At 46.6% G+C, this 24,125-nt stretch overlaps 2 protein-coding genes across 3 annotated transcripts in view; one reads left to right on the forward strand and one right to left on the reverse strand.

The window, feature by feature from the left end:
* Nucleotides 1-12,927, reverse strand: part of SMC1A (structural maintenance of chromosomes 1A) — a 46,739-nt gene extending 33,812 nt beyond the window's left edge. The window contains exons 1-9 of the mRNA XM_012746627.3: nt 12,727-12,927; nt 6,889-7,077; nt 6,662-6,774; nt 4,390-4,593; nt 4,058-4,296; nt 3,264-3,522; nt 3,031-3,171; nt 1,714-1,796; nt 1,033-1,240 (exon numbers count right to left, since the gene is read on the reverse strand). Of these exons, the coding sequence (XP_012602081.1) occupies nt 1,033-1,240; nt 1,714-1,796; nt 3,031-3,171; nt 3,264-3,522; nt 4,058-4,296; nt 4,390-4,593; nt 6,662-6,774; nt 6,889-7,077; nt 12,727-12,835 (1,545 nt within the window). The 5' untranslated portion in view covers nt 12,836-12,927. The remainder of the gene's footprint in view (nt 1-1,032; nt 1,241-1,713; nt 1,797-3,030; nt 3,172-3,263; nt 3,523-4,057; nt 4,297-4,389; nt 4,594-6,661; nt 6,775-6,888; nt 7,078-12,726) is intronic.
* Nucleotides 12,928-13,094: 167 nt separating this feature from the next.
* RIBC1 (RIB43A domain with coiled-coils 1) lies at nt 13,095-24,042 on the forward strand. 2 transcript variants are annotated; one of them, XM_012746628.2, is made up of 8 exons: nt 13,095-13,254; nt 13,577-13,665; nt 19,605-19,721; nt 20,918-20,999; nt 21,197-21,541; nt 22,792-22,910; nt 23,334-23,728; nt 23,842-24,042. In XM_012746628.2, exons 3-8 carry the CDS (start codon nt 19,605-19,607, stop codon nt 23,921-23,923), a joined length of 1,140 nt encoding a protein of 379 aa, XP_012602082.1. In that variant the 5' UTR covers nt 13,095-13,254; nt 13,577-13,665; the 3' UTR covers nt 23,924-24,042. The 2 variants fall into 2 exon arrangements, with proteins under 2 accessions (XP_012602082.1, XP_012602084.1); XM_012746630.3 differs by lacking the exon at nt 13,577-13,665.
* Nucleotides 24,043-24,125: the final 83 nt, after the last annotated feature.

Below are 24,125 nucleotides of genomic sequence, written 5' to 3' on the forward strand. Positions count from 1 at the left end.
GGTTGCTGTGAGCTAGGCTGACGCCACAGCACTCACTCTAGCCTAGGCAACAAAGTGAGACACTGTCTCAAAACAAAAACAAACAAACAAAAAAAAACCCCCACATGTCTGGTGTTAGACTGAAGTGTTGTGCTGGCTGTGTGAGAGTAGGAAAAGCAATTTGGTTTTCTATCTTACAAAAGAACACAGCCCCATGCTATAGAGGAAAAGCCTATTCTGGCTCCCAAGCAACGACTTTGGGCAGTCATGTCTGAATCCAAAATCATCTTTCTAAACCTCACTTTTACGATTTCAGACCACTGCCACAGAGGTACTACGCCAAGTACCTTATATACATTATCTCAAATTCTCATGAGCAACTGGCAAAATAAATTTTTTACCAGTTCCCTTTCCCCATCCCCCCAAAACCAAGCATGGTTCCCTAAGAACTATCAGATAAAGGGTAAACTCTTCAAGGGCAGGGACTAAGCCTAATTCATACTTATCTCCTTAGCAGTGCCTAGAGAGGAATGATAGGGGATATTTGTGGAACCAAACTAAGTTGAACCCAGGGATGGGATAATATTCAGGAAAGCTGGTAACTCAGGATTTTGTTAAAGAGGCCAAGAGATCTGACAAATCCCAGGGTGTCCCTAAAAGATAATGGGCTGGTTGGCACATGCCAAGGGAGCTCATATAGAAGACTGCACAGAGATACTTTCCGGGAGCGTAATTCCAGCCCAATGGCCCCTCCCCCTTCCAAAGGTTTTCCCCACAGGAGTGGACACAGCAAGACAAACCCTTTAGAAAGATTATAATTGGTGTGAGGAAAAGAACACGAGCTTAAGAGTCAGAACAAGTTGAGTTTGAATTGTAGTTCTTCCACTTATAAGCTGTGCTGCTTTGGGAAGTAATTTAACCTATCCGAGCCTCAGCTCCTCCAACTATAAAAATTGGATCAGCAACCCTGTCCTTACAGAGCAGCTGGGAAAATCATACGACAGTGAGTGTGGGAGTAGGTGCTCAGGAAATGAGTTCCCTCTCCATTCTTACCACAGAGCCAGGGTAAAGGCGCTTGATGCTTTCCATTATCTCTGCCTTTCGCTGCTGGCGGCTGCTCTCCTGACGGTCAATGCGGGCATCCCCTAGCTGTTCCATCACCTGGTTCAGTTCCTTATTGATTTCATCAATACGCCGCTTGGCCATCTCCACCTCCTCTGTCAGCTCCCCCTCTAGCTTCTTCTGCTCCTCTAGGGACTGCCTGAAAAGTGAGAGAACATACAAGTCACTTGGGCTGGTCAGAAAATTTGCCTGTCTGAGAATGACTCGGGGGGTCCTGCCTGAAGAGGGGCAGGACAGGTATGGTCACAAAAAACAGGCCTGGGGGCCAGGCGTAGCCCTCTGGGAGGCCGAGGCGGGCGGATCGTTTGAGCTCAGGAGTTCAAGACCAGCCTGAGCAAGACTAGTCTCTACTAAAAATAGAAATTAGCTGGACAACTAAAAATATATAGAAAAAATTAGCTGGGCATGGTGGCACATGCCTGTAGTCCCAGCTACTCGGGAGGCTGAGGCAGGAGGATCGCCTGAGCCCAGGAGTTTGAGGTTGCTATGAGCTAGGCTTGACGCCACGGCACTCACTGTAGCCCGGGCAACAGAGTGAGACTCTGTCTCAAAAAAAAAAAAAAAAAAAAAACCAGACCTGGAAGTAAGGAGAATGGTTGCAGAGCCACATACTTGCTAGTGGTGATGTATTCCTCTAATTTTTCAATCCGCTTCTGATTTTCTTCAATCTCCCGCAGCTTTTGCTTGATCTTGGCCTGGAAAACAAATATATTCTGTCACCAGGGGTTGCACAAGTTAACTCCAAGATCATGAGGCCCAGGCTTACACTCCCTATGTGCCCACTCATTCAAGAGCCCAACAGTCCCAGACAATCTGTCACTCTAGCAAGAGGTCTACTAAAAGGCAGACACACAGATGGTGTTCAGTTTGGATCTGCTAACTGATGGGGGCCTCCCGGGGCTCCAGAACCTCTCATAGGTGTTCTCGCCAGCCCTGGCTATCTTCTCATCGATCATAGAGGCTCAAACCAAGATAAAGAGAAGCTTAACAGGCCTTTCTGTCCCTGTTTTCTCATGTGTAAAATGTGAGTAATCTCTACTTCATAGACTAGGGTAGCTGTTAATGCCTACCATATTTTTTTATTTATTTATTTATTTTTTAAAGACAGAGTCTCGTTTTGTTGCCCAGGCTAGAGTGAGTGCCGTGGCATCAGCCTAGCTCACAGCAACCTCAATCTCCTGGGCTCAAGCGATCCTCTTGCCTCAGCCTCCCCAGTAGCTGGGACTACAGGCATGCGCCACCATGCCCGGCTAATTTTTTCTATATATATTAGTTGGCCAATTAATTTCTCTCTATTTATAGTAGAGATGGGGTCTCGCTGTTGCTCAGGCTGGTTTCAAACTCCTGACCTCGAGCAATCTGCCCGCCTCGGCCTCCCAGAGTGCTAGGATTACAGGTGTGAGCCACCTCACCCGGCCTCATATTCAAGAGAAGTGCTTAGCAGAATGCCTGGAACACTATAGGCTCTTGGGCACTGTAACAGTTTTTTATCACTGCTGTTATTACTATTAGGGAAGCAGTAAGTAAAAGTATATTTGGTAAGAGTGTTGGCTTTAGAGCTAGAGTGTCCAGGTTCATATCCTAGTTCTGCTGCTAAATAATTACGTGACCTTAGACAAATTACTTCACCTCTGTGCTGTAGCTTTCTTATTCGGAAGATGGGGATTAATAGTAGCCATCTCATGAAGGTAGTTGTAAATGAAGAATTAAATGAGTGAATATGTGTAAAGAACGATGCCTGGCAGTCAGTGCTTGACAGATGTTATTTAGCTATTGTCATTATTGTGAAGACTATCACTATGGATTGAGTATCCCTTATCCGAAATGCTTGAGACTGGAATATTTCAGATTTTGGAATTTTGGGGGGATGCTCAACCTATATTTCCTTTTCTCTGGACCATCATCCCTAATCTTATAACTCTTGCGCACCTCTGTCTCTACTTTCTTCCGCTCTTCCAGATCTAGACGGTCTTGGTCAGCTTTCTGGTCTCTATTGAATTTCTCCAGTTCCTGGGCCAAGGTAGCTGCTCTCTTGCTGGCTTCTTCTTTCAACCGGTGGTATTTTTTCACCTGTGTTAGAGATAAGGAAGGACAATAGATATGACCAAGTCAGTCCATGTCAGCCCAGTTATCTCCTTTCCACTAAACCCTCCCAGGCCTACCTGATTCTCCTCCAGGGTCAAGTCTCTGCCCTGACTCTGACTCTCTTCTTCCATTCGTTCTTCAAACTCCTGCCGGGCCTTCTCCACTGACAGCATCTCCTTCTCCAGCTCATCCATGTCACCTTTACGCTTCTTGTAGTGCTTCTGAGCATTCTGCAGAGATTTCTTAGCCGCTTCCAGCTTCTTGATTTTGTGGGAGGTATTCTCCTTGGCTTTGATGTACTGAGGCCGCTTCTGGTTCAGTTCTGAGTCCTTCTCCCTTTTACCAGAGGGGAGGGGGGAACCAATTAGCACTGTGGAATAAGGGAGAATTCACAGGCTTTTTACTCAAAGAAAGGGGGGCCTGAGCCCCTGAGCCAGCCTCAGGGAATTAAGGGCAATCTGTCTACTCCCTGGAACCTATGGCTTCAGTCTGACATTCCAGCCACTCCACAAGGGAAGGTGACCGACCACTCTTGCCTCAACCTTGGCCATGCCAGGCCCCTCATTAACAACTCCCAAGAACACTCTGTGTTTACTGAGTTGTCCCCTAAGCCTTTTAAATTACTGTCCTTTAAACTTCTAGTTTCAGTTCAACTTCTCCCTCTTCTGAGTACCTACCTACCCAGAGCCCGAGCAGTTCAATATTTTATTTGTCCAAAATGCAAGTCAAGAAATATGCCTGGCCAAAATAAGTCAAGGGGAAAACAGAGAAACTAGTAAGGGCACTGGACTCTAGGCTCACAAGAGCCCTAAGAAATAGTACTACAGCCTCTTCATTTCCCATAAAGTACAGGTCCCAGTCAGCCTCTTACTTGATCTCCTTCTCAATCTGTTGCTGTTCCCGCATCATTTTGCCCAGTTCCTTCTTCTTCTCCTTCAGCTCATCCTCTACCTTGTCCATTCGCTTCTTATCCTTCTCAATCTCCTTGTTCTTAGAAGCCAGTTCCTTGTTGAGCTTCTCAATTTCCACTTCATTATGGTAAAGCTTAAAGAGCTGCAGCTGTACCTGAGCTCGTACCACCTCATCCTTTAGGCGCTGGTAGCGGTCAGCCTATGCAAACATGGGAATGGGGATAGGGCTGCATCAGTAAGGCACCAGCTCCATCCTGGCCCCTCAGAGCCAAGAGGTAGCCTGGCCACCTACCTCTTCTTTCTCCTGTTTGGCCTCCTTGCGTTCAGCTGCGATGTTCTTCTTGCGATGGTAATTAAACTGTGTGTCCTCTTCAGCCTTCACCATTTCCTTCTTTCGCTTATCATACTCCTGGGCCAGCTCCCCAGAGCGACTGATCTCTTCAAATAGAGCAGTCCTCTCTTTGGGGTTCTTCATGGCAATAGATTCCACAGCACCCTAGTAAAGGTCAAAATCCGCCCCCATTTAGACCCAGCCAGTCCAGTTCCCCTTATCTACTCCTACTCATCTACCCAGAAAAAGTTCACTGACCCCTACCCTTCCACTGGGTGCCACATTTCACACTGGGCTTTGAAGACACATTCCTTGCTTTTTGAGAAACACAAGGAACCAAAGAGACAGACATAAAGATAACACAGTGTGTTATGTGCAGCGACAGAAGCAGCACAGAAAAAGGACTAAATGAAGCTTGGGGGTAGGAAAACTGGTAGGAATGTCTACCTGGGAAGGCTTCCGAAAGGTGACATCTATGCTGAATTTGGAAGATTGGGAAAAACCAAGAAAATAAAAAGGGTTATTCCATGCAGAGGAAAGTTAATAAGCAAAGGCCTGCAGGCCAAAGAAAGTGGGTATATTTTGGGAACCATAAATGGTTTTAATTAGGCTGAAGTGCAAGGCTGTAGAGGAAGAGCATGGGCAGATAAGGCTAACTAAGGTGGGCAAGAACCAAATGACGGTGTTTCCTGAATGACAGACTTAGGAGTTTGGATTTCATCCTAAAGCAATGATTCTCAAACTCCAGCAGGCATCCTAATAATCTGCAGAGCTTGGTAAAACACAAACTGCTGTGTCCAACCCCATAGCTGCTTCTGAGCCAGGAGATCTGGAATGGGGCCTGAGAATGTGCATTTCTAACATGTTCCCAAGTGATGCTGATATTACTGGTCTGGAGATTACAGTTTAAGAATCACCATTAGGCCGGGTGCGGTGGCTCACACCTGTAATCCCAGCACTCTGGGAGGCCGAGGCGGGCGGATTGCTCAAGGTCAGGAGTTCAAAACCAGCCTGAGCAAGAGCGAGACCTCATCTCTACTATAAATAGAAAGAAATTAATTGGCCAACTAATATATATATAGAAAAAATGAGCCAGGCATGGTGGTTCATGCCTGAAGTCCCAGCTACTTGGGAGGCTGAGGCAGAAGGATTGCTTGAGCCCAGGAGTTTGAGGTTGCTGTGAGCTAGGCTGACGCCATGGCACTCACTCTAGCCTGGGCAACAAAGTAAGACTGTCTCAAAAAAAAAAAAAAAAAAAAAAAAGAGGCTGGGCGTGGTGGCTCACGCCTGTAATCCTAGCACTTTGGGAGGCCGAGGCGGGCAGATTGCTCAAGGTCAGGAGTTCAAAACCAGCCTGAGCGAGACCCTGTCTCTACCAAAAATAGAAATAAATTAATTGACCAACTAAAAAAAAATATATATATACAAAAAATTAACCGGGCATGGTGGCGCATGCCTGTAGTCCCAGCTACTTGGGAGGCTGAGGCAATAGGATCACTGAGCCCCGGAGATTGAGGTTGCTGTGAGCCAGGCTGACGCCATGGCACTCACTCTAGCCTGGGCAACAAAGTGAGACTCTGTCTCAAAAAAAAAAAAAAAAAAAAAAAAAAAAAAAAAGTATCACCATTGTGGCCGGGCCCGGTGGCTCACGCCTGTAATCCTAGCACTCTGGGAGGCCAAGGCGGGTGGATCGCTTGAGGTCAGGAGTTCGAAACCAGCCTGAGCGAGACCCCATCTCTACTATAAATAGAAAGAAATTAATTGGCCAACTTATATATAGAAAAAATTAGCCAGGCATGGTGGCGCATGCCTATAGTCCCAGCTACTCGGGAGGCTGAGGCAGCAGGATCACTTGAGCCCATGAGTTTGAGGTTGCTGTGAGCTAGGCTGACGCCATGGCACTCACTCTAGCCTGAGCAACAAAGCGAGATTCTGTCTCAAAAAAAAAAAAAAAAATTAAAAAAATAAAAAAGAATCACCACTGTAAGGCAATTAAGGAATCACTGAAATGCTTTAAGGAAAAAAAGGGAGAGAAACAGATTTGTGTCCTCATAAGATCACCCTGGCCTAGAGGATAAATGAGAAGGGGCCAGACTGGAATCAGGAAGCCCAGTGAGGAAGGTGCTATTTTAGTTCAGGGAAGCAATGATGACACTTGAGATGGAGCAGGCCCAGTGGGGATTGGAAAAGGTCTGGCAAAAGCAAATAGCCAATAACTGTTAAAAATGCCCACCTGGAAGACGAGGAAGTTTCGAGCTTTGATGAGAATGCCCAACTTCTCCAATTCCTCACTGTACTCATGTAGCTGGACCACTTTGTTGTTTATCTTATACTCAGAGGAACCCCCTACAAGACAATGCATGAATGAATCAGTGAGAGTCAGGCCTCCTTCCTACCCCCGTCAATCAGTCTAGCCATATCCTAGGACCCAAGGAGAGCCTTCTGGACAGTCTCACCCACCTACAATGACACGGGCAAAGGTACGGTCCTCAGCACCCTCCTCAGAGTAGACCATGCTGACAAAGGCCCGGTTGGCGGCTGGCTTGCCCACAGGAGCTCCATGGATCAGGTCCCGGAGGGTCTTTACCCGCAGGTTGCTGGTTTTTTCACCCAGCACAAAGCTGATGGCATCCATGAGATTTGACTTACCTAAGGGAAGATCGGACAAAGTACAAAAGGTCAGGAAGAAGGAAAGAGAAGAGCAAAAAGAATAAAGGAGACCTGAGAGGAGCAGGAATGTCCCCTAATCACTCTGTGCTCAGACTAACAGGAGGAGAGAATATTCCTTCACACCCATGAAGACTGGGCCCGACCAAAGCTCTGGGTCAAAGGCTTAGGAAAAACAGTCCTCTTGTAGTTATTACTTATAGCAGCCAAAAACTACAACCCAATCTAAGGAAATAGTATATTCAAAAAATGGATTGCTCTACAACCTTTAATGGCATGGACAAAAACCCACAATAGGTTACACAAACAGGATACAAAACTCTGTATAGTTTGATTTCAACGATGTTAGAAAAACAAAAACAAAACGGGCTGGGGCAGGGCGCAGTGGCTCACACCTGTAATCCCAGCACTTTGGGAGGCTGAGGCAGGAGAATCACTTCAAGCCAGGAGTTTAAGACTAAGACTGGGCAACACAGTGAGACTCCATCTCTACACACACAAACACATTTGTCTGGCACAGTGGTGTGCACCTATAGTCCCAGTTACTTGGGAGGCTGAGGTAGTAGGATCGCTTGAACCTGGGAGTTTCAGGCTACAGTGAGCTATGATCTTGCCACTGCACTCCAGCTTGGGCAAAAGAGTGAAACTCTGTCTCAATGGTAGCTGTTTTTTAGTGAGAATAGTTTCAGTTTTGCAAGATAAAAATGTTCTAGAGATGAGCTGCACAAATATGTGAATATATTTAACACTACTGAACTATATACTTAAAAATAGTTTAGCAAATTTTATGTGTATTTTACCACAATCGAAAAAAAGCCTGTGGTAGTGTTACTGGGCACTGTGGCTCATGCCTGCCATCCTAACACTCTGGGAGGCTGAGGTGGGAGGACTCCTTGAGGTTGGGAGTTCGAGACCAGCCTGAGCAAGAATGAGACCCTGTTTCTACAAAAAATAGAAAAATTAGCTGAGAATGGTGGCACATGCCTGGAGTCTCAGCTACTTGGGAGACTGATGCAGGAGGATCACTTGAGCCCAGGAATTTGAGGTTGCAGTGAGCTATGATGTCACTATACTCTAGCTGGGGCAACATAAAAAAGGGCATATTCCTATTGTGATACAATATGAAGCACACGGCATCATCTATGAAGTGTCTGTCTTGCCAGACATATTTCACCTGAACCAGAACAAGCCTTTAGATTTACCTTGAGGAACATAGAAAATGATATCATGAGGAAACCTTAGATAAGCACAAAATGTGGGGCATTCTAGAGACAACTGGCTTAGTCTTTTCAAAAATTCAATATCTAAAAAAAAAGGTTGGGAGAACCATTCTAGTACACAAGAGATTACTGAGACATAAGCAAATGCAGTGACTGAACTTTGATTGGATTTTGGTTCCAAAAAACCACAAAGACATTTGGGTAGCAAATTAGGGAAGCCTAAATATAAGCTGGATAAGTGATGACATGAGGAAATTAATTTTCTTCGTTGTGATAATGGAATAGTGGTAATATAGGAAATGATTTTAGGAGATGAATGCTGAAGCACTTAGGGGTAAAATGTCATTAAGTCTGCAATTTATTTTCAAATGATTATGTGAAACACATATTTGCAAATTTTCACAATAAAAACTTGGAAAGAGGGGAAAGCATAAGAAAAAATATAAAAAAATATAAACAATATAATTGTGATTGCCTCTGAGAAGTACACTAGGTAGAGCTAAGGTAAAGGGAGAGTCTTCTTTGTATTATATATCCTTTGGGATTTTTTGAATTTTATACCATGTGCATGTATCAACTATTCAAATAAATAAGGTTTTCTTTTTTTTTTTGAGACAGAGTCTCACTTTGTTGCCCAGGCTAGAGTGAGTGCCGTGGAGTCAGCCTCACTCACAGCAACCTCAAACTCCTGGGCTCAAGTGATCCTGCTGCCTCAGCCTCCCGAGTAGCTGGGACTACAGGCATGTGCCACCATGCCCGGCTAATTTTTTGTATATATATTTTTAGTTGGTCAATTAATTTCTTTCTATTTACAGTAGAGACAGGGTCTCGCTCTTGCTCAGGCTGGTTTCGAACTCCTGACCTTGAGCTATCTGCCCGCCTCAGCCTCCCAGAGTGCTAGGATTACAGGCGTGAGACACCGCACCCGGCCATAAATAAAGTTTTTAACATTAAGAATAGCTATCTTGGCCAGGCACAGTGGCTCACGCCTGTAATCCTAGCACTCTGAGAGGCTGACGCGGGCAGATAGCTCAAGGTCGGGAGTTCAAAACCAGCCTGAGCAAGAGCGAGACCCTGTCTCTACTGTAAATAGAAAGAAATTAATTGGCCAACTAATAGATATAGAAAAAATTAGCCGGGCATGCTGGCGCATGCCTGTAGTCCCAGCTACTGGGGAGGCTGAGGCAGCAGGATCACTTGAGCCCAGGAGTTTGAGGTTGCTGTGAGCTAGGCTGATGCCACGGCACTCACTCTAGCCTGGGCAACAAGGCGAGACTCTGTCTCAAAAAAAAAAAAAAAAAAAAAAAAAGACAAGAATAGCTATCTTTTCAGTAGTGGAGTTACAGTTTTTACTATCTTCATTTTAGAATCTGAAAAAAAGACACAGTAATGATGAACAGTTTAATCTCTATAAATTCTATCTCAAGATTCTCCCTAAATATGTTCTACATGCCTTTCTACTCTACCTTAAAAATGGCAGCCCAGCCCAGGTGTGGTGGTTCATACCTGTAATCCCAGCACTTTGGGAGGCAGAGGCCTTGCTCAAGGCAAGAAGTTTGATACCAGCCTGGGCAACATAGTGAGACCCTGTCTCTACAAAAAATATAAAAATCAGCCAAGTGTGATGGCATACGCCTATAGTCCGAGCTACTCAGAAGGCTTAGGCAGAAGGATCCCTTGAGCCCTTGATCACTTTGAGGTTGCAGTGAACTATGATGAGGGGAGAGAGGGAGAGCGGAGAGGGAGACCCCATCTACAAAAAAAAAAAAAAAAAGCCCAAGTCAAAGTCCTTCCCTGGAGGCAATATAAGACTGCGATTAAGAGCTTGGGCTCTAGTCCAACAGATCATATCCCAATCTTAATTCACTACTTCTTAGCTGAGCTTCCATTCCCTTGCCCAGTAAAAAAATTGAAAAACTGCAACTAATAAGTCTAAAAAAATGTATGGCACGTTAACTCTATGTTGGAGTGGCAGAAGCACCAGCTTTGAAGTATGACAGGTATGAGTTCTGATCCTGACTCTGAGAACCATGGACAAGTTATCACAACTCTGTGCCTCAGTTTCCTCATGTATAAAACAAAGCTAATGGTATTTCCCTCCTATGATCATTGTGAGAATGTAAATGTAAGGGGTTCTAATAAATAAAGTACTTGATACACAGTAAATACTCAATAAATGAGTACTATCCTATCCTAATACTCTTAGCTCCCTCAGTGCAGCAGGACTTTTAGGTATCAATTTCCACCCTTTGGGCTTCTCCTATGATCTCCAGGGATGACAAGAATATCTCACAACCACAGGCCTCTCTACTCACAATCATTCAATATTGTAAACATTTTTATAATATATATTTTGGGCTGAACACAAATAAAACGTTTCAAGGAATGTCTTCTTTAGGATACTCACAGATCAGTGATGAAGATACAAAAACATACGCCATGAATACAAGACAGAAGAAAAAAAACATTAATGTGTACTAAGTGTCTACTGTGTGCTAGAGAAGAGGAATTCACTGAGAGGAATCAAGGAATGCCATGTAGAGGTGGGCCTTGAAGAATGGGGGTAGGGGTGGGGGAGCAGCGCAAGCGAGAGATGTCAGGCCATGAGCCTTTTCAGAACAGCTGGGTATACAAATCTACCAATGCAGAGGGGATTGAATGCCAAGAGGTTCATCCTGGCTGTTTCCTCAGGGGCCACTACACCAAATCCTAAGAAACTGGGTGGATCCCAAGCATTAGCACTCCAGGCCAATGGTTCTCAAATGAATTGGGAGGGAGGAGCGATTTTGTTCCACCTCCTCAAACTTTTGGTAATGTCTGGAGACATTTTTGAGTGTCATACCTGGGGAATGGGGATACTATTGTCATCTAGTGAGTAGAAGGCAAGGATGATGCTGAATATCCTACAATGCACAGGGCAGATCCCACAGCAAAGAATTATCTCAGTGGAAAAACCCTGCTCTAAGCAGACAGCCAAACCCAGGTACGACTCCAGGGAAGGTATTCAGAATGAGCTACCTCAGCAAGGGCAGCCTCTCAGGCTAGGAAATGATTCAGCTATCAACAGAACACTTATGGGCTGGAAGAACACAGCAGGATTCCAAATGGACCACTTCTGGGGGCAGAAGACAGGAATCCACGGTGTATCATTTAGAGATGGAGAGTTAAGACATGACATAGAGGCTTTATCTAATCATCCATTCTAAAGACACCACCCAAGTCACTCTATCACATCAACCTGTCTCATGTCCTGAATAGCATTTATGACAGCTTAAAATTATCTTATTTTCTCCTTCTTTATATTCTCTCCCTCTGGAATGTAAGTTCCCTGTAAGCATAGACTTGGCTTATTCTATTCTCCACTGTTTCCACAACTTGAAATTGAACAACTGATAAACAATAAGCATTCAGGCTGGGTGTGGTGGCTCACGCCTGTAATCCTAGCACTCTGGGAGGTCGAGGCAGGCGGATTGCTCGAGGTCAGGAGTTTGAAACCAGCCTGAGCAAGAGCGAGACCCCGTCTCTACTATAAATAGAAAGAAATTAATTGGCCAACTAATATATACGGAAAAAAGCAGTCGGGCATGGTGGCGCATGCCTGTAGTCCCAACTACTCGGGAGGCTGAGGCAGTAGAATTGCTCATTCTAGCCTGGGCAACAAAGCGAGACTCTGTCTCAAAAAAAAAAAATAAAAATAAAAATAAAAACAATAAGCATTCAACAAATCTGTTAAGCAAATGAGTTCTGACTTTTGACGGTTTCGGAGGTAGGAAAAGGGCGAATTCGAGGCAACTACCTCTTAGATGGGGGATGAGGGTGGGGATCGAGACGTCAAGCACTCTGAAGACACCAGCGCTGAGCTCGAAATTCAAAAGAGCCGCCTCGGGAGAAGAGTAAAAAGGAACAAATTGGAGCGTACCAATACGAGGCGGGTGGGGGCGCTAGGCTGAAGCACAAGTGTACAGTTTGGGACCGGAGGCCACAGGAGAGCTAGCAGCCGTCCCACATTTTCCGGAGGGAGTCAAACAAGGCTGGGAGGCCGGATCCATGCGGTCCGGCAGATAGCCGTGCGGCGGGCGGCTGGCTGACCGCAGGCTGACTGGCTGGCAGCCGGCTCCGACGCGCCTCCTTTGGCGGGAGGGGGCAGTGGGCGGGGTAACGTACAGTTCGGCCCGTACCAAGTGGCTGGAACGGGGGTCGCGCAAAGTGTGGGCAACTGACACCTGGAAGAGGTTTGAGTTAGAGCGACCGCGCAGGGAGAGCGGGTTCGAGCCGAACCCCCTCAGCAGGGGCAAGGAACCCATAGGGATTTGCGACGTTTCAGGTTGCACGGGCTGGACCGTACTACTCTGGGGCCGGATAGGGGGTCCAAGCCGGGACGGGCGCAGGGCCGAAGCCGGGTTTATCTCACCAGAGCCATTGGGTCCAATGATGGCGGTGAACCTCTGAAATGGTCCGATAATCTGTCGACCCTTGTACGATTTAAAGTTCTCGATCTCAATCAATTTCAGGAAACCCATGACGGCTGCAGCGCCGACGGCGCTAGGTAAGGCCGCACCGTACGCCCAGGAACTGAGCTATTCCGCGCGCGAAATGCCGCAGTGCAGGCCGGGCGGATGGCAAACTTCGCGAGAATACGTCCAGGCCAAACGGCATTTCCAGCTTCCGGCACGGCGGGAATCAGGGGCGGGGACTTCGGTCTGGCGTAGGGGTTCTATCGATCCGTTTACGGGGCGCGAGTTTACGCCGGGCGTCTAGGCCCCGCCCCCCTTTCTCGTTGCTTGGCAACAGCTAACGGCTGCTACAGCGGACCAAGTTGTAGAGGAGTTTGGTGTTGGGAGAATTCAGAGCAGCTTTTGGGATCCAAAGAGGCAAGCTTACGCTTGCTGAGACGAGTCTGAAGTCACAGCAGGGATATGCCCTTGAGGGCAAGAGGAAGGTGGGAGCTTGACTGTGGCTTTAGCTTGGCCGGCCTACAAGGCTCGGACAAGGACAGGGTTGGGAATTGGAAGGACCCCGGGGAGCTGAGGGCTGGGCAGGAAGGAGGGGCAGCAGGAGGATTCAGTGTTATCATAGATGAGCTCAGACTTTGCTAATGGTGGGTTGGGATTGGAGGCGAGATGGGATGTGAAGGAGAATGGGGTGTGGATGGACCCAGGAGTACTCCCAGGTGACAGGGATACAGGCTGGGACAGGCTAGGGCAGGCTAGGGCCTGAGGTATTACCCTTATCCCCTGCCTCCCTCCTGTTGCTCCAAGCAGAGTTCAGAAACTGCCGCTGTAACCCAAGAACAGACTTGAACCCAAATCCAACCTAGGAGCTTCAAAATCAGGATTTCTAACTGAGAAAGGTATTTTGTGTGAACTCCCAGGAGTCAGGATCCCTAAGCCAGTGCTCTCCACCTCCATCTCCCCTCTCCCTTCCTGCATCTCCCTTATCTCATTCCCATCACTCTGTACTCCTCTGCCATTGTCCCTCTTTTCCCCCTTTCTCTTCCTTCTCTGCTCTGTCCTCCACCTCCTCACCCCTTTGTTGTCCTATCTTCCTCTGCACCACTGTTGCTCTCCACTCTGTTCCCTACCTGTTCTGTTCCTCTCCTCCACCCCTCATTCCCATACTATCACCTTATACCTGCTCATTACTAAGGCCTGTAAGCAGTCCAAGAAGCTTAAAATGTCTGCTGAATTTTCCCCTTCATTGACCTTATAGTGGCAGTTGGAGCCTGTAGGCTGAGGTTGGTGCTATTATCAGACTTAGACATGAAGAGGATCTGGTGGTTGCCATAGCCATTCCTGTAACTATTTCAAAACTTATGACTATTAAGATTCAGGGGCCTGCTAAAAAAGAAGAAAAATAGGCTGGGCGCGGTGGCTCACGCCTGTAATCCTAGCCGAGGTGGGCGGATTGCTCGAGGTCAGGAGTTTGAAACCAGCCTGAGCAAGAGCGAGACCCCCGTCTCTACTATTAATAGAAAGAAATTAATTGGCCAACTAATAGATATAGAAAAAAAATTAGCCGGGCATGGTGGGGCATGCCTGTAGTCCCAGCTACTTGGGAGGCTGAGGCAGGAGGATCACCTGAGCCCAGGAGTTTGAGGTTGCTGTGAGCTAGGCTGACGCCACGGCACTCACTCTAGCCTGGGCAACAAAGCAAGACTCTGTCTCAAAAAAAAAAAAAAAAAAAAAAGAAGAAGAGGGCCGGGCGCTGTGGCTCACGCCTGTAATCCTAGCTCTTGGGAGGCCGAGGCGGGCGGATTGCTCAAGGTCAGGAGTTCAAAACCAGCCTGAGCAAGAGCGAGACCCCGTCTCTACTATAAATAGAAAGAAATTAATTGGCCAACTGATATATATATAAAAAATTAGCCGGGCATGGTGGCGCATGCCTGTAGTCCCAGCTACCCGGGAGGCTGAGGCAGAAGGATCACTCGAGCCCAGGAGTTTGAGGTTGCTGTGAGCTAGGACGCCACGGCACTCACTCTAGCCTGGGCAACAAAGCGAGACTCTGTCTCAAAAAAAAAAAAAAAAAAAAAGAAGAAGAAAAATAATTATATCTGAAAGCTGAGAAGATACTTAGGAGAAGTCCAGGGAAGTGAGAAAGCTTGGTTGATAGAATCTAGTAGGGGAACTATAAATGAAATTCAAACAGGAGAAACAGGATCAGGCTGAGGGAATAAAATGGCCAAAGGATAACAGTCTCATATAATTCACAGTGAACTATTGTTCCATTTTAAAAGGTCAGATGGAGGCCAGACCCGGTGGCTCACGCCTGTAATCCTAGCACTCTGGGAGGCCGAGGCGGGCAGATTGCTCGAAGTCAGGAGTTCGGAACCAGCCTGAGCAAGAGCGAGACCCCGTCTCTACTATACATAGAAATTAATTGGCCAACTAATATATATAGAAAAAAATTAGCCGGGCATGGTGGCGCATGCCTGTAGTCCCAGCTACTCAGGAGGCTGAGGCAGTAGGATTGCTTGAGCCCAGGAGTTTGAGGTTGCTGTGAGCTAGGCTGACACCACGGCACTCACTCTGCCTGGGCAACAAAGGGAGACTCTGTCTCAAAAAAATAAATAAATAAAATAAAATAATAAAAGATCAGATGGAGCTTGGGGAAAACAAATTGGATCCCTATGGCACATCATATATGAAATGCAATGACAAGTGGATTAAAAAGTTAAATGAGGCTGGGTGCTGTGGCTCACGCAGCTCATGCCTATAATTCTAGCATTTTGTGAGTCCGAGGTGGGAGGATTGCTTGAGGTCAGGAGTTTGAGACCAGCCTGAGCAAGAGTGAAACCCTGTCTCTACTAAAAATATTAATAGAAAAAATTAGCTGGGCAACTAAAAATAGAAACAAAAAAATTAGCCATGCTTGGTGGCGAGCACCTGTAGTCTCAGCTACTCCGGAGGCTGGGGCAGGAAGATCACTTGAACCCAGGAGTTTGAGGTTGCAATGAACTATGATGCCACTGCACTCCATCTGAGACCCTGTCTCGAAAATAAATATATAAACTAAGAAATGATTAGTGTGTAGACTATGTAAAGAACTCCTAAAATTAATTTTGAAATGACAAAGTAAATTTTTTTAAAAAGTGAACAAAAGATATGAATAGGCACTCCATAGAGAAGTAAACAGAAAGGGTCAAGAAACACATGAATGGCCGGGCATGGTGGCTCACACCTGTAATCCTAGCACTCTGGGAGGCTGAGGTGGGCAGATCGTTTGAGCTCAGGAGTTCGAGACCAGCCTGAGCAAGAGCGAGACCCCCATCTCTACTAAAAACAGAAAGAAATTAATTGGCCAACTAAATATATATATATATATATATATATATATATATATATATATATATATATATATATATATAAAATTAGCCGGGCATAGTGGCACATGCATGTAGACCCAGCTACTCAGGAGGCTGAGGCAGGATTGCTTGAGGCCAGGAGTTTGAGGTTGCTGTGAGCTGGGCTGCTGCCACGGCACTCTAGCCTGGGCAACAGAGTGAGACTCTGTCTCAAAAAAGAAAGAAAGAAGGAAACACATGAAAAGATATGAAAACTCATTGGCAATAAGGAAAATTCCAATTAAAATCAGTAATTATAAGTTTATACCCACAAATTGGCAAAAATGTAAAAATCTGCTATACCAAATGTTAGTGAGGATATGGAGTGACTGGAATTTTTATACACTATTGTGAAAGTGTAAATTGTTACAATCTCTTTGGAAAACAACTTAGCATTATCTTGTAAAGTTAAATATGCATATACTCTATGATCCAGCACTTCCACACCTAGGTATATACTAGAAAAACTTTCCCACCTGTGTATACTGTGTATATAAATCTCTTTTAATCTACAGGTTCCTATTTTTCTCTTGCAATTAAAAAAATTAACTGGGTTGTTTGTCCTGCAGTCCTAGTCTCTCTTGAACCTACTTCTATCAGGCTTTCATCCCCATACTCCTCCAAAAATGATCTTGTCGAGGTCCTCAGCTACCCTCATGTTACTAAATCATTTAATTCTCAGTCTTCATCTTAATCCAGTCTCTCCTCCCAAAAGCACCTTTTTTTTTCTTTGAGACCAAGTCTTGCTCTGTCACCTGAGCTAAAGTACTGTGCCATCATCATAGCTCACTACAACCTCAAACTCCTGGGTTCAAGCGATCCTTCCGCCCCAGCCTCCCAAGTACCTGGGACTATGGGCATGTGCCACCACGCCTGTACAAAAGTACTTTCTTTACTTGGCTTCTTGGACACTACACTCTCTTGGTTTTTCTCCCACCTCACTGGCCACTCCTTAGCCTCCTATACTGGCTCCTCCTCTCCTTGTCTCACCTGGGACATTCCTATCCATATACACTCACTTCCTTAGAGATCTTATACAGTCTCATAGCTTTAAATTATTTTGTGTCAGGATAGGCTGAATTATGACGAGGTTACAAACAACCCAAAAATGTCAATAGTTTTTTAAAAAGCTTTATTTCTCACTCATGCTTCTTGTCCATTGCGGGCTGGCTGCATCTCTGCTCTATGTCATCATTCCAGGACCCAGGCTGAAGGAGCAGATCTTACCAATGAGACATTGCCAGTCTCATTCATAGCAGAGAGTGAAGAGAAAAAGTGGCAATCATTTAATGGTTCTTAGTTCTTCCTGAGAGTGGCACATGTCAATTCTCCTCACATTGCAGGGGCAAAGCAAATCACATGGCTAACCTCAAGGGCAGTGAGATAGAGATGTATGATCCTTCCATAGGGAGGAGCAGCACATATTTTTTAACAATAATAAAATTTACCATATCAACTTCAGAGTCCAGCCTGAAGTTGGGGCCTGGTGGCTTCCCCCACCTCATCCCAAGGCTCCCTGGGAACTCTTCTCAGGGGCAGCCCTCAGGTGCTCACAGCTCTGCACAGCCTCTTTTCACAGGCTGCTTTCTCTGCAAAATCTGTCTTGTCCCTGCAGTCCCTCCCCTCCCCTTCCCTACTCCCCTCCATAAGGCCTACTTGGGGCTCAGATTGTGCATTCAGTTAGGACAACTTAGGGCCACCCACTGAGGAAACCCCCTTCCCCACAACCAGCCTTCGCTTCAGCTTCCTGATCCATGTTCTGGCCTCCATGAGGTCCCTACTTCTCCCATTGTCCACAGTGTCCCCCTACTCCCTACCCCCAGCCTGTGCTTCCCCTCTTTGATGCCAACTAGTCTTGAGCTCGTCAGACAGGCAGGACCAACAAACAAGAGGGCTCTTCTTTCCCTGGTAGCCAGAGCCTTGCCATCCTCAGCCTTGCCAGCCTCTTCTGAACTCAGTAGGCAGAAGGGATCAGGGTCTTCCTGGGCAATCTGGGAACTCACCCTGCTGTGGCTTATGCAAGACCCAGGGGACTGACCCAGGGCTGGCCAATGCCCATCAGAGTAGAACCAGCAAGCCAGGTTATTTTGAGCGCAACCTTGAACTTAGATAGAACATTCGCTGGGACAAAGACCAGATACAAAATTATGTATACACTATAAGCACAACCATATAAAACATTATCAGAAGGAAATGTACCAAAATGTATGCAGTGGTTACCTCAGCAGAGTAAGTTATGGGTGATTTAAAAAAATTTAGCCATTGTGCCTGGAGCACAGTAAGCAAGGGAGTCAGTGATATGAGACAATTTGGAGAGGTGTGCAGGAACCAGATCTTGAAAGCCCTTGGTAAGGAATTTGGATCTGATTCTAAGTGCAGTGGGAAGCCAGTGGAGGCTTTTAAGCAGGTGAGAGACATGATCAGATTTATGTTTGCAGAAGTTATTTTGGCTACAGCTTTGGCTGGGTCACATGCCAAGAGTGGGCTTCCCAAAATATGAAAGGAACACAAGGTGGCAATGGTGGCTTGGACCAGGGTTATTTTGAAAGAAGGAGGGAAAGGAAGGATTAAAGGATGCCTTCTAGGTGTTTGGCCTGAGCAGCTTGGTGAATGGTAGTGCCATTTACTGAAATGAATAAAACTGAGTACAGCATAATGAAAAAGGGGGGGTGTTGTAAATGTGTTTGAGGCTTAGAAAGGTGAGTAGGTGTCAGATCATGAAGAACCTTATAAATCTGGCAAAGGAGGTTGGACCTTATCTTGTAAGCACTGGCGAGCCATTTGCTTTAAAGCTGCTTTTAAGGTTTTAAGCTGAGGAGTGCCATGGTCACATTTGCTTCCAGAAAGATCACTCTGGTAGCCAGTGCAGACTGGGTAACACTGGAACAAGAGAGCCCAGTGAGGCTCCTGGGAATATTGTCTGACACCAGAATGTGAGGCCTGAATTAAGGTGATGACAGCAGAGATGGAGGACACAAAGATGAAATATATCAGGAATTAAAGTCATTAGGAATCAATAACTGGTGAGATATTATAGGGAGAAAGGAAAGGGGGAAGGGGTGTAGTCAAGGATGGTGGTCATGGCCAGGTGTGGTGTCTCATGCCTATAATCTTAGCACTCTGGGCAGGAGGATCGCTTGAGCTCAGGAGTTCGAGACCAGTTTGAGCAAGAGCGAGACCCCGACTCTACTAAAAACTAGAAAAATAATTAGCCAGGCAACTAAAAAAATAGAAAAAATTAGCTGGGCATGGTGGCATGTACCTGTATTTCCAGCTACTCAGAAGGCTGAGGCAGGAGGATTGCTTGAGCCCAGGAGTTTGAGGTTGTTGTAAGCTAGGTTGACGCCATGGCACTCTAGCCTAGGCGACAGAGCAAGACTGTCTCAAAAAAAAAAAAAAGGATGGTGATCGGTACTGATGGGCCATTTCTACCTCCCCCTTTGCTCCAGATGTATAGGGTGGACCTGTCATTAGATCCCAAGGAGGCAGCAGCCATCGAGGCTAGAAGAAATCGAGAAATGGAGCGGCAAAGACGATTCTTCAATGTGCGGAACCGAGTCATGGGGGTGAGTGGGCAGTGAGGACTATCGCTCAGGACCGGGGCTACCTCACTGTTACACCTGGAGAGGAACATAGCAGTGGCTGTTATAGCCCTTCCCCTGATTCAAACAGGCTCTACAGCTGGAAAGGAAGGAGACTGAAAGAAGGCTTCCACTCCTACAGGCCTGAGAAAGGCTCAAGAAGAGGGATGAAGTGGTGCAGGGGAAGAGACTCAGGGTGACAGCTCGCTCTTCTTTTGGTCAACTCCAGACCATGTGGCCTGGTTCTTGAGAGACAGGCAATATGGAGCCAGAAGAAGCCTAAAGAATATTTGGTATTACGTGTACCTAAACTATCTCTGCAAGGCTACATAAGAAATTGCTAACCAGGTGGAGGGACAGAGATGGAAGGGACACTTAGTCCTCATTAAACTATATTCCCTTTTGTACTATTTTGAAATGTTTTAAATGAATTATAATCAAAATAGAGAAAATATTGATAGTTTAAGAAACAAACAAGAAAGATTAATTCATATACCATATTTTTCTACAGGAAAAAAAAGAAAGATTGCTGGGTAGGTGGATAGAGGGGATGCAACATGGTATTCTGGAAAAAACACCATACCTGTTCAAGGCCAGGTCTGCCGATTGTTAAATGTGTGGCTTTGGATAAATCACCTGTTTTTTCTGAGCTCCAGGCTCCTCCTCTGTAAAATGAGGCTAAATAAAGCAAGTGATGAGGTGTATATTAACATATAGTGGCAGCTCTGAAAACCAGAGCATAGTGCCTGACATGAGTAATTGCAGAGGTGAGTGGTCTGATTGAGATGCACGTGGCAAGTGTTTCCTCGGGTCCTGCTCTGTGCCAAGCAGTGCGTTGGGCAGTAGGGATACATGCATGACTAAGGCCCAGTCTTTGGCCTGAAAGGGCTCAGTCTGGTGGAGGAGAAAATAGAGACAGGCAAACTTCAATATAAAGTGGACAATGGGTCCTAGATTCTATGGGAGTAAAACATGCCTGAGCTGGTCTTGATGAATTAGAAGCAGAGGCTAGACCATGGAAGGGCATACAAACCATGTTGAGGCGTTGGAAATTTATCCAGTAGGTACTGGGCAGCTACAGGAGAATTTTGAAGTGAGTAAATTCTAAGCAGTTTGTGTTAGAGCATTCAAGGCCCTTTGCTGGCCCCCTACCCTGACTTAGCTCCTTTCTTTGGAATCAGGTGGATGTCGATGCCCTGAACAAACAGGTGGAAGAACAAAAGCTTCGGGAGGCAACAGAGCGGAGCATGGAGGCAGCTTATGGTAAAAGTCCAAGGCCAGGGGCCAAGGGGGTAAAGTGAGAGCCTGAGTGGGATGAGGTAGGGCAGTTCTGCGTCTGAGCGGGGCCCAAAGCCCTGGGGAAGTGGGACAAACTGGTGGACCTTGAGAGCCAAGGCCATGCTAAGTGGGCTCTGTCCCTTCTGTGGTACCTTCTCCATGTTCCTGCCTACCACTCCCAGGTGCCAACCAGGTGCAGTATGACCTGGTAGCCCAGATGCTAGAGGAGGAACAGGCAGAACGGACACGCCGGCTGGCCAGAAAAGTCCAGGAGTTTCGGGAGCAGAAGCAGCAGCTCAAGAACAGGCGTGAATTTGACCTTTGGGATCCAGACCAACTCTGGAAGGAGTTTCCAGCTGATCTCAATAACAATGATCCTTACTGTGGCCCAGCCAGCCTTCAGTGCTTCTTTGGGGAGGACCTAGACAGGACCACGTGCCTGAGAATGCAGCAGGAGCAGTTCAGGTACAGCCTAGAGAGGCAGCAACAGGAGCAACAGCAAGCCAGGGGTGATGAGAAGTATGCAGGTAAGCAGCCCGGCCCTCCAGGCTTAGAAGCCGGAGGCCTAGTGGGGAACTGTCCTGAGCTCGGTACGGTACAGCAGCCAAGAGACCAGAACTGTGTGGGAAGGTCCAATTACCCATAGGGCTGATGCTGAAAGTTTAGGCTATACAGACCCCAACCTCCCTGACTTCCTTCAGTTAACTTGATAGTGTAGCCATTGTTCCTGATTAACCTGGAGGCAGCACAGTACAGACACACCTAACAGCTCTGCTGCTTACTAGCTGATTTGGGCAAATGAGTTTTCCTCTGTGCTTCAGTTTCTTTATCTTTAAAATGGGGATAACAATCCATACCACATAGAGTAGCTACTATTATTATGATTTTGTCTATGACTACATCCTTCTCTTCCATTAGAGGAAGCCCTTCAAGGGCAAGGACCATGTCTCATCTACTTGCACTGCTCATCTTTCAAATCAACTGTTACAACACCCTGTTCTCTTAGACCACTTACTATAGTTGAACATAACTATGAAGTATTTAATGTCTGTCTTCTCCCCAAAATATCAGCTGACTGAAGATGAACCATCTCTCTCATGTCCACTCCATCTTGCAATTGCTTAGTACATCATCTGTCACAATGTCTGACAGGTCCTAGGAAAAACAAGGAGCTCAGTGTGGCTGGAGTGGAAAAAAATGTCAGTACCTTTGCTTGTGCTGTGCCCTCAGCTTGGAATGCTCTTTGCTCTTTTAGCCTGTATACAAAATGTATTTCAAGGATCACCTCCTCCTAGCAGCCTTCCTCCCATCCACCACCCAAAGCCCTCAAAATGCCCTGTACATGTCTCTGCCATTATTCTTGCCAAATTGTGGTCTGATTATCTATGTTTGATCTGTCTCCCCCACTAGACAGGGAGTTCTCTGAGGATAGGACCTAATCCCATGGTATCCTTAGAACCTAACACATGGCCCTTAGACTGAGGCTTAGAGATATGAAATTAAGTCCACACAGCTCAGAAGTGGCAGAGCTAACATTGGGGCCTAGGTCTATTGGAGGCTCCTTTCAATTAGGCAAGGGTTTCAATTGAGAAACCCTTGTTGTTGTACTTTGGCTATCTCTAGCCCCAAAGAGTAGCTCCTTCTACATTCCTACAATTCAGACACTATCTGCCTCCTAAACATACACACACACAAAACTTGTTGAACAAATGGCTGAATGAATGAACCAGGAATGGAGCAAGCCAGTATGGTGCCCCAGCCATATTTCTTTGTGTAGATATGCTCAATGACCAGCTGCGCCTAGCCATGGACATGCAGGCCACCCAGCTGGCCAAGCTGGAGGAGTCCTGTCGCATAGCCATGATGTCTACTATGGTCAATATCAACAAAGCCCAGGTATGGCCTGAGCCATCCAGTACACCAGGCTCTCTCCAACCCCTGACCAAGGTCCTGGGGAACCTCAGCCACATCATTCCTCTCACAATCCCTTCTCAAGTCAGCACCAGCCCTCTCATCTACCTGAGGACTCCCCCTTCACCTAAGGTCCCTCTTAGGATACAAGTTACTATTCCCCACCTCACATGGGATGACTTGGGAACAGAGCATTGCCCTCTCATCCCCAGCCTCTCAGTCTAAGGGCTTCCTGAGGGTAAAGATCCCTGTCCATTCCACCCCTCCCCCAGCTTACAGTCATTAAAAGGCCATATGGTGTTTGTTCTTTCTCTCCCTGAGATGGAGTAGGGCCATGGTCCCCCCTCCCCCTCAAAGGAGAGTTCCCTGAGGTTGGGCACCCAAATACTTACATTGGGGCCCTACCAGGCAGCTGAGCTGGCTGAGCAGCAGCGCTGTGAGCATGAGCGTGAACAGGCAGCCAACCTAATGGAGATCCAGAACCAGATCAAGAGTGACCTGCTGACTGAGAACCCTCAGGTTGCCCAACATCCTATGGCTCCCCACCGGGTCCTGCCCTATTGCTGGAAGGGCATGACTCCAGAGCAGCTGGCTGCCATCAGGAAAGTCCAAGAGGTACAACGCCTTGAGAAGGAGGCACAGCACCAGGCAGAAAAAGCACTGGATACCAAATGGGAAAGCCAGACTCTACTTGCAGCCCAGGCAGCACGGGAGCTAGAAGAGCAGGAGAGGGAATTGTGCGCTGAATTTCAGAGGGGGCTAGGCTCCTTCAACCAGCAGCTGGCTAAGGAGCAAAAAGCCCAGTGAGTTCTAGGGGGTGATAATGGGGATAAATGCCAAGGGAGGGTGAGGAAGGATAGCGAGGACCAGGGAGAGGGAAAGCACATCAGTTGAGGCCTCTGGATTTCTTTCACAGGCAGAATTATCTGAATTCAATAATCTACACCAATCAACCTACAGCCCGATATTACCAACAGTTCAACACCAGTAGCCGCTGAGCTCCAGGATAGTTCTCTCTCCCTTTTACCCCATCAAGCTCACAGATGCCTAGAAGTCAAAGAGGAAAATGCTACATACCCCCACCTTCTACCCTAGGTAATAAAGTTATTCACCAAAATCAAGGCCATGTGTTATAACTGGACACAAAGAGTGTGAGGTACTGCCTTTCCTACTCTACCCTGGGGCTCTGAGCATCCAACC

Source organism: Microcebus murinus, unplaced genomic scaffold (genome assembly GCF_040939455.1).
Source record: "Microcebus murinus isolate Inina unplaced genomic scaffold, M.murinus_Inina_mat1.0 scaf008_hap2_Mmur4.0, whole genome shotgun sequence".
Lineage (NCBI taxonomy): Eukaryota > Metazoa > Chordata > Mammalia > Primates > Cheirogaleidae > Microcebus > Microcebus murinus.

What these genes read in the sequence shown, in the direction of transcription:
- RIBC1 (XM_012746628.2), top strand. Translation starts at nt 19,605, where the DNA reads ATGTATAGGGTGGACCTGTCATTAGATCCCAAGGAGGCAGCAGCCATC. An exon ending in GGGTGATGAGAAGTATGCAG is followed by an intron (nt 21,542 to 22,791) that starts GTAAGCAGCCCG and finishes TTCTTTGTGTAG; the next exon opens with ATATGCTCAATGACCAGCTG. An exon ending in GCTAAGGAGCAAAAAGCCCA is followed by an intron (nt 23,729 to 23,841) that starts GTGAGTTCTAGG and finishes TTTCTTTCACAG; the next exon opens with GCAGAATTATCTGAATTCAA.